The sequence below is a fragment of the Eulemur rufifrons genome, chromosome 6, assembly GCF_041146395.1.
Source record: "Eulemur rufifrons isolate Redbay chromosome 6, OSU_ERuf_1, whole genome shotgun sequence".
Classification (NCBI taxonomy): domain Eukaryota; kingdom Metazoa; phylum Chordata; class Mammalia; order Primates; family Lemuridae; genus Eulemur; species Eulemur rufifrons.
This window is the reverse complement of record NC_090988.1, coordinates 79,186,873-79,201,250: the sequence shown is the minus strand read 5'-3', so window position 1 is coordinate 79,201,250 and position 14,378 is coordinate 79,186,873. Positions and strand designations below refer to the sequence as shown.

At 46.0% G+C, this 14,378-nt stretch overlaps 1 protein-coding gene across 2 annotated transcripts in view; it reads right to left on the bottom strand.

Moving 5' to 3' along the window:
• KIAA1549L (KIAA1549 like) overlaps positions 1-14,378 on the bottom strand; it is a 269,352-nt gene that overhangs the window by 78,294 nt on the left and 176,680 nt on the right. For both annotated transcript variants that reach the window (XM_069469793.1, XM_069469794.1), the window contains exon 10: positions 10,217-10,388. In XM_069469793.1, the coding sequence (XP_069325894.1) occupies positions 10,217-10,388 (172 nt within the window). The remainder of the gene's footprint in view (positions 1-10,216; positions 10,389-14,378) is intronic.

Below are 14,378 nucleotides of genomic sequence, written 5' to 3'. Positions count from 1 at the left end.
GAAGTCTACCCATGCTGCAACTCACTTTGAAATGCATCAAAAAAGAAAGTGGATTGATGGGGAAATAGATGGACAAACAGGTGTATAAAAACACACAGTAAAATGTTACGTGTGCGTTCTAAGTGGTGGGAACATAGGTGTTCACTGTGTAATTCTGCCAACTTTTGGGTAAGCTGGGTTAGGAAAATGTACGAAAAAGGAAAAGTCATTGACATGAGATGACTAAGTCTCCACCAGGATCACTTGGAAAGGATACTTGGAAAACCCTTTGGTCCAATCAAAAGGTGCAATAGGCTCTTAGAACTGGAGTAAAGAAAACAGTAACCAAAGAGCTTGTCTGCAGGGAGAAAGAGTTACTGGAAGACAGTGGTGTCTGCAGGAATCTAGAGAAAGAGAACCAAAGGGCAGGCAAGGACCAGACATGCCATAACATGCCCCAGCTGCAGATGTGGGCACACTAGCCAGATACAAGTCTGCCCTGGCGGACGAGATGGCTGCACTGGCTGTTTCAGCTTGGTGATACCGTCCGTTAGTACCACCCAGCTTCTCTCCTACTCCCTAGACGGTTTAAATACCATCTGTGCTCTGATGCTGCTCATGCACATATCTCCGTATCTCCAGCCAGGACTTCCACCCTGAACTCTAGACTCCTATATCCAGCTGCCAACCCAAATCTCCAACTGGACACTTAACAGACACATCAAACGTACTATGTCTAGAGCCCAGCTCTTAACCTCCCTCCAAAACCTTTCTTCCCGAGATATTCTTCACTCCAAGCAACGGCAGCTGCTTCATCCACCTGCTCAGGCCCATAACCCTGCCATCGATGCGGACCCTTCTCTTGCACCCTCGCCCAACATCCTGCTCACCGACAAACCTGTCACCTCCGCCTTCAACACAGACCCAGGATTTCTTCAGTTCCTTCTACCACTGGCTCCAACTGGGGCCCATGTTACCAACACCTCTCACCTGAGTCACTACAGTGGCCCCCCTCCCTTGCTCTGTCGCCAGTGGTCTGTTCACAAGGCAGCAGCCAGAGTGGTCCAAAACCCAGATCACAACACTCCGCTGCTCAAAGCACCGCAGGGGTTCCTGCCCCATTTAGAGTAAGAGTCGGTGTCCTTATAATTTCTACAAGACCGTAAGTGACCTGGGCCCCCAACCCCTGGCCTCCTTTTCTACTTCTCTGGCCTTACAACCTGTTGGTCTTCCCTCGACTCACTCTGCTCCCGTCCCACCAGCTCCCACTGGTCCTCGAACGTGCAGACATGCTCCTGTCTCAGGGCCTTTGCACTGGCTGATCAGAATGTTCTTCCCCTAGATATTCACCTGGCTTCCCCGTCACTTCCTGCAGGTCCCTGTACAGGGGCCATCATCTCTGTGAGGGCTTCCTGTGCTCTGTGTATAAAATGATCATCCCTGCCCCAGGCACTCTCCATCCCCTCATCCTACTTCACTTTTCTCTAAAGCAGTGCTTCTTCTTCTTCTTCTTTTTTTTTTTTTTTTTTTGGAGACAGAGTCTCTCTGTCACCCCTGGTAGAGTGCAGTGGTGTCATCATAGCTCACTGCAACTTCAAACTCCTGGGCTCAAGCCATCCTCCTGCCTCAGCCTCCTGAGTAGCTGGGACTACAGGCATGTGCCATGATGCCTGGCTAATCTTTCTATTTTTAGTAGAGACGGGGTCTCGCTCTTGCTCAGGCTGGTCTCGAACTCCTGGGCTCAAACAATCCTCCCGCCTCAGCCTCCCAGAGTGCTAGGATTACAGGCGAGAGCCACCGCATCCGGCCTAAAGCAGTGCTTCTTAACCTTTAATGTACAAATCAATCGCCTGGGGAGCTAGTTCAAATGTGGAGTTTGATTCTGTGGGTTTGGGGTGTGGGTCCTGAGGTTCTGCCTTTATAACAAGCTCCCAGGTGATGCCCACATTGCAGGCCCCTCCTCTCACACGTGGAGCAGCAAGGCTCTAAAGCACGTATCACCATCTGACACCCTGTGCCTGTGTCTGCTCATCATGTCATCCCTGCCCCTCCGTTAGAACACTCACTGCAAGAGGGCAGGGAGCTCTTTGTCTCTTGTTCACTGCTACATCCCCAGGGCCTATAACAGGGCCTTGCACATAGTAGGTGCTCAATTAAAAGTTGAGGCCGGGCACGGTGGCTCACGCCTGTAATCCTAGCACTCTGGGAGGCCGAGGTGGGCGGATCGTTTGAGCTCAGGAGTTCGAGACCAGCCTGAGCAAGAGCGAGACCCCATCTCTACTAAAAAATAGAAAGAAATTATATAGACAGCTAAAAATATATATAGAAAAAATTAGCCGGGCATGGTGGCGCATGCCTGTAGTCCCAGCTACTCGGGAGGCTGAGACAGGAGGATCCTTTGAGCTCAGGAGTTTGAGGTTGCTGTGAGCTAGGCTGACGCCACGGCACTCACTCTAGCCTGGGCAACAGAGTGAGACTCTGTCTCAAAAAAAAAAAAAAAAAAAAAAAAAAAAAGTTGAAGGACTATATGCACAGACTACCATTATCCCTGTTGCAATTTGGCTCCCCATACAGGTTTTCTTACAGGACAGAGTATCAATAACTTGGAGAAGTCCCATCTCTGTGGTAGTTCTAGTCTGCATTTTAAATCAATGCACTGGGAAGCTGGTTTATATATCTATCTCTTATAAGCCTTGTTAGCATGAGTTGGTTCTCCTGATCCTGCTGAACTCTGGGGGCTACTAGGCAAAGCTGAGGACCAGACTCTGGTAATATGAAGACCCCACCAGTACATGCCACATGGTGAGGACCTGCCTAAGAGGCCAGACGGCCTTCCTCTCTGACTTTAGCCACCCTCTGACTTCAACTGGTCCCTCGTTAGTCAACATCTGCCTCTCATCTGGCTGTCCTCAGGCTCAGAATACTATCAGTACAAAAGGGGACAGGTGTGGTGGCTCATGCCTGTAATCTCGGCATTTTGGGAGGCCAAGGCAGGAAGATTGCTTGAGCCCAGGAGTTGGAGGCTGCAGTGAGCTATGATGATGCCACTGCACTCTAGCCTGGGCAACAGAGAGAGACCCTGCCATAAAAACAAAAACAAAAACAAAAACAAAAAAACCATTAGCACAAAAGGACTTCTCTTGCACAGTTTTTAATCAATTGGTGATTAATCACATTAACTTCCAAAAACAGCTCATTAGATAATGTGCTTCTGTTGACATTAAACACTTAATTGCTACTGCTTTCAGTAATTCAGTATTTATATGTGAGTTTTATGTCATTAACATTTTTTAAAGTTTAGAGCTTCTGTGAAAAATATCAATATGCTTCTTTTGGCTAGGCTATTCTATCCTGATGGAGAAAAATGTACAGTGTATACCCTAAATAAATATATATATTTTTTTCTTCATTAGCAAGAATGAATATTTATGTGTTCTGCTTTTATTCGGTTTTATTGTTTTAGTGGATGTTTCTTCTTGGTGCAGTATGTAAAATCCCTTCACCTATATTTGAATGGGGAGAGAACAGATTTATCTTACACACATTAATAAATTCATTTAACAGTCAAAATGAGAGTAAAGTTAGGTCAACTGAAGTCATCCAAACCCAATATATTCATTGGCATAATGATCTAGAAGTACAAAGTCATGTCTGAAGGTGAAAAGGAATGAATGGTTATTTAAATTGCAAGAATTTCAGTAGAGGGCAGATAGGAAAAAAAGACATGTTCTGAGCACCTACTGTGTGTTAGGCGCCAAGATAGGTCCTTTGCCTGCCTGCTATTCTTATCCCCAATTTGCAGATGAGGAAACTGAGTCCCAGGGAGGTCAGATATTTTTATGAAAAGTTTCTCTTAAACAGTTTAAGTTGGTTCTGAGTTAACCCCCATGAATGGAAGCACATGCTTGTGTGTGTGTGTGCATACACACGCATGCACAAGTATCTGCCAGAAGGAATGAAATCAAAGAGTCCAAATAATCTAAACAAAGAATAAGTTATTTTCACATGGAACAAATGTTGAAAGGAGAAAGAATCCATCAAAAATGTTTCCAGTTCATCTTTGCGGCCGTCCACTATGTCTCGAACATCCGAGTTCACAGCTGGTGTGAGTGGATGCAGGGGAGAGTCTGCCCAGGGCCCAGCGGCTGCTGAGTGCTGGGTCCCTGCCGCTCCCCTGCCAAACCCTCCCACGGCCTCTCATCCCACTCGGGGCCCAGCCCACGAGGCCATAGCGATCGTGGTCCTCGTCTGCACCTCGGTCCTCATCGCTGCCACTCAGCCCCCTCAAGGCCTCCTCCCTCTGCCTGGAACCTGGTCCCAGATATCCTCAGGGACCATTCCCTCTCTCCACTCCTTCAGATGTAGGTTACCTCCTCAGTGATCCTCTTCTGGACACCCCAACAATTTTAAATTACAACCATTATCTTCTCAGCATCCCCCAGCCCTTCTCTGCCCAATGTTCCTCTGTAGCACTTACTAGCATGGAACATATTATTTATTTTGTTTACTCGATCTACCCACTCAGAAATGTAAGCTGCACGAGGGCAGAGATTTTTGTCCATTTCATATACTCCCCTATCTCCAGTGCCTAGAGCAGTGCCCGGCACATAGTAGGTGCTCAATGAATATTTGTTGAGGAGCATGAGTCCTCTTTGCCAAAGCATCAGCCTATTTCTTTAAGTGGCATTTTTTTGAGATAAATGTCTGATGGCCATGTGAGGCAAACCACTTCCTGCTTCGGTCTGCTTCTCCATGGGGAGACTTTTTGTCATTCCATCTACTGCACAACCGCTCTGAAGGGCCCCTCACTCCAGACCCTGCAAGTGGGGCAGCTGCTTCCCGAGGAGTCCAGTGCTGCCCCGTCGCCCAGAGGTGATGAGGGCCGAGCGGGCACTGCACACTCCTGCCTTGGCCCCAGGGCTAGAGATTTAGAGGGCGCTAGAATACACATAGCATTTTCTTTCTTTTTTTTTTTTTTTGAGACAGAGTCTCGCTCTGTTGCCCAGGCTAGAGTGCCGTGGTGTCAGCCTAGCTCACAGCAACCTCAAACTCCTGGGCTCAAGCGATCCTCCTGCCTCAGCCTCCCCAGTAGCTGGGACTACAGGCATGCACCACCATGCCCAGCTAATTTTTTCCTCTATATATTTTGAGTTGTCCAGCTAATTTCTTTCTATTTTTAGTAGAGACGGGGTCTCACTCTTGCTCAGGCTGGTCTCGAACTCCTGACCTCCAACGATCCACCCGCCTCGGCCTCCCAGAGTGCTAGGATTACAGGCATGAGCCACCGTGCCCGGCCTGGAATACACACAGCATTAACGCTCTCCCTTTAGGGGGACAAAGTATTCCACTCTGTGACTCTTTTTTTTCCTTATCATTGACATTTATTGTATCTTTGACTAAGTTTGTACATAAAATATTCCACAAGACATCTCACCTTGTCTTAATGTCTTAATGTTGTCTTCTCTGTCTTTTTTTTTTTTAAAGTCCTGACCTCAGATTAACATCGTAGGCTGATTTCAAAACTACGGGGAGAAAATGGGACTTTAAAAGTTTCTGCCTCCTCTTCTTCATCAGCCTCATCTTCGTCTTTATCTACTCCTGGGGATGGAGGTCTTTCCCAAAATCTGTCCCCTTATTTTCCTCTTCTATCCGCTAGCTATATTCCTTGCCCAGAAACTCACATTTTTTCTGGGATTTTAATTCTAACCTGTATCTGCCTAATTCTCAGTTTTTAGTGTCAAATTGAATCTCTCTTGAGAGATCTAGACTTGAATTCCCAACACTGTTCCTAACCCTCACAGGATATCCTTCCAGCAGCCCCTCCATACCCCAACAGCACCCTGCGAGACATCGTCATCACCTTGGACTCAACAGGGCCCAAACAGTAAATGGCCTTCCCTCTTCTAACTGCGCCCTCTTCCCCAGTCCCTTTAGTAGCACCCTGTTCTCTGTATCACGAGAGTTCTCAACCTCCAAATCTCCTTTCTTCTTCATTCCCTCCCTCCTTCAGGCCTTCCACCTCATGGCTAAAGAAGACACTCAGCTGCCACTTACTACCTGCTAACAGGTGGCCCCGGACTGCACCAAACCCTTTACAGGCAATGATTATCTCTTCTAAGCCCCTAAGTAGCTCTATTAGGTAGGTGTTTTTTATATGACTTTACAGATGAGCAAAATGAAGACCAGAGAGGCTAAGTAATTTGACTCCAAGCTCCACGGCCAGAAAGTGGAAGAGCAGGGCCTGGCCCAGGCTGCCTTATTTCAAAGGCTCCGCTCTCCACTGCCACAGTGTCCTCCTGCCACATGCCCCTCTCAGCACCTGGCAGCGGCGTCTAGAAGGGCAGTGGCTTTGCCTTCACAAGAACGGAGCCAGGCAGGCACCGGGGCTGGATATGCCCAGATGAATGAGATGTGGTGCCTGCTTTAAACAGCTCACGAGGGACAGAGACAGAAAACAACTTGCCATTGCCCAACGTGATCAGGGCAATGGAAGCCTCTGGAACTAAGGGAGACGGAGGGCTGTGCCTCGGGGGCTAGGAGAGCCTTTGAGGTGGAGGGAACATGCAGGATGAACACTCGCACGTGGCTGAAGCATTAGATAGGAGGAGAGAAAACAGGAGCATGACGGAAAAACAGCGGAGAACAAGGTTGTGGAGAGACCCGGACGCCTGCTGCGCACCTGCTGTGAAGACCCATTTTAAGGAGTTTGGATTTTATTCTGTGAATGACAGAGAGCCAGCAAGTAGTTTTTAAAGTGTGGTCAGTGTAAGATCAGGATCCATGTTTTATGACAATGACTCCAATACGGAGTAGAAGGCACATTCGTGGGAGAGTGACTGAGGTGTGTCCTTTGGGCAGCTACTGCCACTGTCCAGCTGGGAGAGACCCAGGACATGGGGAAAGGAGCCGTGAGTGAGTGCAGAAGGCAGCCGAGAGGACCAAGCGGATGTGAAGGAGACAAAGGAGCGCAGGTGAAAGGGTCCCAGGGTGGCAGCTTTGCAGCCAGGCAGAGCAGGGCTCCACTTCCTGCCTCCCCGAGCCCCGCTGAGCCCGGCCCTCCCTCGCCACCCGGACTCTCCCTTCCAAAAGGCTCCATGCATCTCTCTCTCCTCTGCCCAGCCTCCTGACCCCATCCACTGTTCCCCACCAACCGCCACCAGCAAAGCCCCCTTAGCCTCAGCTCTTCTCCTGACAGTTCACTCACTCTTGCTCTCACCCCCGTCCCCAGCACCACAAGGCCTGGGGTGGAAATTCGGAGGTCATGGAACTGACAGGCCAAAGTAGTGGATGTTCTGGGACAAGTGATGGAGGAGATGGGACAAGGAGCCAGGAAAAGTCTCCAGCGAGTGACGGGGGGTGGCCCTGGCTGGTGGGGGGTGTCTCCAGACAACCCAGAGAGGAAGGGGGAGCTCAAAGGATCTAGGATTTTGAAAGAGGGGAAGAAATGGCCTGCACATGGTGGTGAGGACCAAGGAGGCGGCAGGCCTGCCAACCTCCGGGCACTTCTCTAAGCAGTCTGCTCCCAATTCTCGGGGTGCATGATTGCACCCTAGCTCAAGTCCCCCCATAACCTCAGCCTTGGCTGCCAGCTTCACTTCATTATGTCCTGAGGGAGCAGCAACAATCAGAGACAGTGTCCCCCGGCTTCCATCACCAAACGTGCCCTGTACTCTGCTTGCCCCCTTGTCCCTGCACCAGGTCCCAGCCCTCATCCACTCGAGGACTTTGCTCCTACAGGTCCCGTGTATCACAGCATCCCCCCCCCCCCGGCATCCACCAACACGCCACTATCTGCCATGTGCCCTCCGGCAAGTGCCTCAGTAATCAAATTCTCCCCTCTGCCATCACTACCTCCCCACCCGGCTCCTCGCCTCAGCCCTCTGGTCCCGGTTCCACTCCCGCCCAGGTCATGACCTCCCCTTACCAAAGCCCACCCATCTCCATCCTTATCGTACTCTGCCTCTGGAGAACAAACACTGACACAGGAGCTCACTCCCTTCTCTGCGATTCGCTTTCTCCGCGTGCTCTTTCCTGGGTGTCCTCCCACCTCCCTGCTGCTCCTGGCCAGTGTCACCTGCTGGCTCTTGCTCCTCCCACACACGGATTCCCCAGGGCTCAGTCATGCCCTTTTCTCTCTCTCTAGATGCATCTCCTGGTTATTCTCACCTGCTCCCTAAACTCTAAATGTCGCCTATACGATAACAAAACCCAAGTTCAAGTCTCCTGAGTGCAACATGGATGTCTAGTTGACATCCACACCTGACGTGGCTAAGTGCAAACTCTCAATTCCATCTGCCCCAGTCCCATGCCTGCCCCAATAACCCTCTTGGTCCTGCACCTTTTGCATCTCAAAAAATGACAACACAACCAGTGCTCAAGCCAACACCCCGGAGTCACCCTTCATTTCTCCGACCCCACCTCCTTCTCCTGCCACACACAGAATCATTGTCTTGCTCCATGGGCTCCGTCCCCCAAAATATCCTGAATCCACCCACTTCTCTGAGCGTCCACCTCTAGTACTTTTGCCTCTCCCCTGGTATCTGCAAAGGTTTTCACTCCTGTTCTCTACGATTTATTTCCCACCTGGACAGGGGAGAAAGAGCTGAGAAGAGAAGCCTGGAGAGTCCACCTGGAGAGCAGGCAGCAACACGGATGAGGCAAGGAGCTGACCAGAGAGGAGGACAGAAACCACAAGGAGGGAAAGAAAAGAGGTGCAAAGGAGGAGAACCTTAGTTGAAAATATCATTTCAAACACAAGATTGGAGAGTGGCCATCCTCATTCCCAGGCAAAAGCGTGTCTGTGAGGACGTGCTGGCCGAGCGTGACAACACGTGATCCGGACTATCACTCTGGAAGCAAAAGTCACCTGGATTAAGGCAAGGGATGAGGAAGAGATGAAGACCCCAAGCGAGGTGTCAGGTTCTTGAGGAGCATGGACACCAACGAGGAAACCCATGAGAGATGTCCTTCCATGCTCTTCCATGCTTAGCAAATACTAACGTTTCTACCACCCAAGCTCTCCCCTTCTTACCCTTCCCATACTTCTTTACAGCCTGTGTTTGGGTCCCCAGTGCCTGGGACACCACAGAGCCTCACTGGTCCTGCCACCTTCTGTGTCCTCCCATCCTGGACACTGTGGACCGATTAACCTCCTTAAAGAATGGGCAGTTCCAGTGATGTGACTCCCCTGCTCAGAAATCTTCAGCAGCACCCCAGGGCTGATCATAGTGATCATAGTACGTACAATCTCCTTCCCCTGTCGTCCACGGCCTGACTCACCCAATCAATACACCTTTCTAATTCCATTGACCCCTCCTGGCAATTTGAACTCCTTATTTTCAAGCACACCTGGTACATTTCACCTCCTTTCTTTTGTTCATGCTGCTCTCTCTCTGGAAGCCCCCTTCCCTCTGCTGAAATCTTAGGGTATAATACAGTTAAGAACACAGGTTCAAAGTCAGACAGATCTAGATGCATATCTTACCTACCTAAGTACTTGTTCTGTGATGCTGAGCAGGTTATTTAACTTTTCTGAGCCTCTGTTTCCTCTCCTCTAGTTTGGATCTGAGTAAACATTGCTCCGATGACAGTGGAAAGTGAGAAAATCTAGGTAAAGTAACTAGCATAAGAGCTGCCACAGGGGAGGCTGTTCAAAGAGGCAGCTATTATTTTTAATATCCTTCCTCTGTTCATTCTTTCCAGATGCCCCTTCAAAGCGAGCCCTCCCTCTGCTGGGCCCTGTGTCGCACTGCCTTCCTGCAACACTTCCCTGCATCTGATTCAGTTGCAACTGCATTACCTCCCCTGGCTCTTTAAAGGTAGGAAGCAGGTCTCGCCCACTTCTGTATGTCCTCCGGCACTAAGCACAGTTCACGGAGGACTCTATAAATGTTTTTTGAATCAAATTATCTTTCATTCCCCAGGCATACAAATATAATCTCAGTTATAGTGATTTTTCATAGCTGTTCACTAGATCATGCTGAGGAGGAAGAGTGGGTAGGACTTGGGGGCAAAGTGATATCATTACTGTCATCCCAATATGCAAAACGTATCCCTTACCCAAAGTCTATTGCTTCAAACAACACAGGAAACATAGCTGATTGATTTACTTAAGAACCTTCCGGAACAGAAATACATTTAGCTCTGAGACTATGAACATGAATTTGAGGAACCACTTTGATTTGCAGGAAACATGTAAAGGCATTAAAAATGCTGAATGAAAAGACCATCCCCTTACGGTCAGCCTGCAGGAGGACAACGTGGTGCAGGGTCAGGGCCATCCTTTGGGAGTCAATGGTGCTCAGGATCTTGGCAGCTGCGGTCCCCAGCAAAGGCTTTCCGTTGTACAGGGTGTAGTACGTCAGCTCCGCCGGGTCCTTCGGGCCTGGCACACGCTGCATCTTTACCATCTTTCAGAAAAAGAGACGCTGTGTGTTTATAGAGCATCTTGCACGCACCCTGCAATCACTCAGGCAATCAGCAGACTCTCCTCTCCCCACTTCTGTGGCTAAGTGGACCCACAACACAGACGTTAGACACCAACCTCTGCATCCCTCCCTATACCCGACATCTCAGGAAGCCTGCCATCACTAGAGCGGGAGACTGAGAGGAGAAAAAAGGGATTTAAAAATATGAACATCTAGAAGGAACAATTTGAGGTTGGAAAAGAAACCGTGGACTAATGATGTTTCCCAACCCTGCACAGAACTCTGGCCTCATTTGAAAATAGGCCTTCACATTTAATTCAGGGCATGTTAGGTTATTCTCAAATGAGACTTTTAATTTCAAATATCTGCAATTGCCAGACAGGAAGAAAAAATTGACTACATGTCTGCAATTCAAAAGATCTCTGATAAAAGCGGTACTTGGAAACTCAAAGTTCTTTTGCTAAAATAACATTTCTGCTTTTTTTCACTCTAAAAGTTATATATAAAACTATAGGAAAATTTGAAAATATGGAAAAGCATCAGGAAATGAAATAAAATAAAAACAATCTCTAATCCCTCATTTTGGAGTATTTGTTTCCATTTTTGTTTTTTCCCCACACAAACCTTTATTATTTATCATACTCTATATAATATCATATATTGCTATTTTTACTTACATCTTTAAATGGCCTTAAATATAACAAAAGCATGAGTATTTATTTCTACATGGCATTCCAATGCATACCTCATAAACTTATTTGACAAATACTCTATTACTAAACATTTGGATGATTACTACATTTTACTATTGTAATTAACAATTGATAATCATAAACACTAAAGCATAAATCTTAATACCACATACTGTTCTACTGCATGCATGCCATTATTATTGAACATTTAGGTTATCAACTTTTTGCTATTGTAATTAACAACTGATAAATATAGTATAGTATTTTCCAAAGTATATGTTACAGAGTATGAGTTTCATAGAATAATAAAAGATATTACAAAAATGTTTATAGCAATATTGTTCATAATAGTAAAAAACCTGAAAATTCAAAAGTCATTAATAATAGACTAGAGGAATGAGTGAAGGTATAGACCCACAATGAAACAACATATAGTAGTGAAAATCAGTGAACTATGGTGATTCCTATCAACATGGATAAATGCAAAAGCCTGATGTTGGGCAAAAGAAACAAATCACAGAATATGAAATTCAAAAACAGGCCAATGTATTATTTAGGGATACACACATGGATGGTAAAATTTATACAAAAAATATGGAAATGATTTAATACAAAATTTAGACTAATGCTCAACTCTGAAGGGAGGGAAGGGAGTATAAGCAGAGGAGCCTTTTATGTAAAAGGCTTCCGGGGTAAGGTAAGTGCAATGTTCTCACCCTTTGGGTCATGGGTTCTTTTTATTATTAGTGTTCTTTGAATTCTGCATATTTCTTACACTTACACTCTTTTGTATGTATGCTACATATAACAACTAAATAATAGATATTACTACCACCCAATAAAAAGTGGGCAAAAGATCTGATAGACACTTCACAAAGGAAGATATCTGAATAGCCTATAAGCACATAAAAATGCTCAATGGGGAAATTCAAATTAAAATCACAAGATACCACTGTATACCCACCAGAGTGGCTAAAATAAGAAGGACTGACAACACCACGTGTTGATGAGGATGTGAAGCAACTAGAATTCCATGTCTGTGGCTTGTGGGAGTATAAATGGTGCAACCACTTTGGAGAAAGATCTAGAAGTTTCTTATAGAATTAACATACATCAACCCAATGAACCAGCAATTCCACTCCTATTTCCAAGGAAAATGAAAGCATGTGGCCACAAAAAGACTTGCAGAAGAATGTTCATAGCAGCCTTGTTGAAAGCTGCAGACTGGAAACAGAAGAATGGGTAAACGAACTACAGTATGTTCACACAAGGGAATATTATTTGGCAATAAAAACAAACTACTGAATAATGCAACAAAATGGATGAATCTCTAAAACACTACACTGAATCAAAAAAGTTTTACACAAAAGAGTGTGTGCTATCGGATTCCATTTATATGAAGTGCTAGAACTTCAAAATCAACCTACGGTTTGGAAGTGTATGGAAATGGATGTTATGAAAAGTGTAAGGAAATGATATATGTTACCAAATACAAAATAGTAACATAGTTTATAATATTAATTGCAGAACCTAGAGTGTGAGTGTTTGAGTGTGCACTGCATAATTTTTCAACTTTTCTGTGAGTTTGAAAATGTTTATAATAAAATAGGGAAATGTAGATATTACCAAAAACAAAGATCTTATTAACATTTAAATTTGGAAACAAGTATGTTCAACAAAATGAAAGAGAATTCTTTTACTTCAAGTCTTCGTAGAGTTTCGATAGGCCCATGTGCTTTGGGAATCTTCAAGATGGGGCTACAGGATGCAGACTTGCCCAAAACAATTTGGCCAGGTAGCACCTTTGCCTCAAGACACCTGCCAGGTCATTTTCTGGACACCCTCTGGAAAACACTGTCCTTACCCTTTTGTCTTTGTGTTCTCCTCTATCTCCTCAAGATGAATTTCTAGGAGTTGGTTTGTGATCCTCTAAAAGGTTCTTGTCTAAATTACTCACTTGCCCTCCAGAAAGGTCAAACTCATTTAGAGTGTTTGAAAAAGCCCACTTCACGGCATCCCCATCATTACTAGGTGGTGCCATTTTACTAAGCTTTGCTAGGTGGAAATGGCATCTTGTGGTCATTAAAACTTGCATTACTTTGATTACAAATAAAGTCAAACATTTAAAAAATTTCATTAGTCATACATATGTCTTCTTAGGACTCCATTTTTCAAATATGTCAACTAGAGAAATATCTTTAAATTTTAGACATCTAAATCTCCATATTCATGAAGGCAGCTCATTTTTTAAAATGATCTGAGCCCAGAAGAAAGGCATCTGGGTGGGAGGATGATGTAAGCTACGTAGAGTGAATTTTTAGAGGGGAAACTTGGCATGTTTTGCTTTTCCCTATTGGGGAAAGGAGGTGGAGAGAGTGTTAACACAACCAGGTAGAAAGTGAATGACCATTCAAATATCTAATAGCTCCACTCAATTTTGATTTAATAGCAAATTCTTCCTACCGAGATTTCTTTAAGGGTGAAGTTAGAAGGCAATCTACAGCCTCTGCAATTTAGAGATTTATAGAAATAAATCCCTACTTGCTTCCCTGAGACTTTCCAAGCAGCTAAAGGGGCCAAGTGCGCTGAGCCCTTAGAAGAAATGAGGGAAAGAACATCTCTCTGGGAACTTTCAGACATGCAGAATGTGCCAGGTTTCTTAGGTTTACAAATAACACCAGGATTGTAGCGTGGTCCTTCCTCCCCCTTTGGCTGATGCAAATCCCATTTCACAGTTGTCTGAGCACCAGTGACTTCCTTTCTGTCATTTGGAAGAGTGTAAATTGTAGGGCTCACATGGAACTTACAAAGGGGAAATCACAAACCTGGCACACGAAATCAGCCATCCCCTCCCCTCATGATGAGGTTGTCACAGACCACAAAGATTTTAGAACCAACAGGACAAAGGGTCAAATTCCCCAACTGTGAATGGAGGGACCTGGGGTCTCCAACAGGGGCATGATGCAGACTCCAACAGGGAAATGTGTTCTCGGAGATGGGTCGTTTGTACTCACAAGATTGCCTGGGGACATGATCTGCAGACAGACTATGCTAATGGCTGCAATTTCTCTTGAAATGCTTCCTCATAGACAGTGTGATACTGTGGATGTGTGCTGTGATTCAGTTACACTCTAGATGTGGGCAATGACCTATTAGGGGTTCACATGCCAGCGCTGGTCGTCTAGATTCCAATTAGGAAGTCCCCACTCCAGAGGCAGCTACCAGGAGCATTTCTGTAATTTGATATGCTCAACAGAGCTTTGCTAATTAGCATGACAAA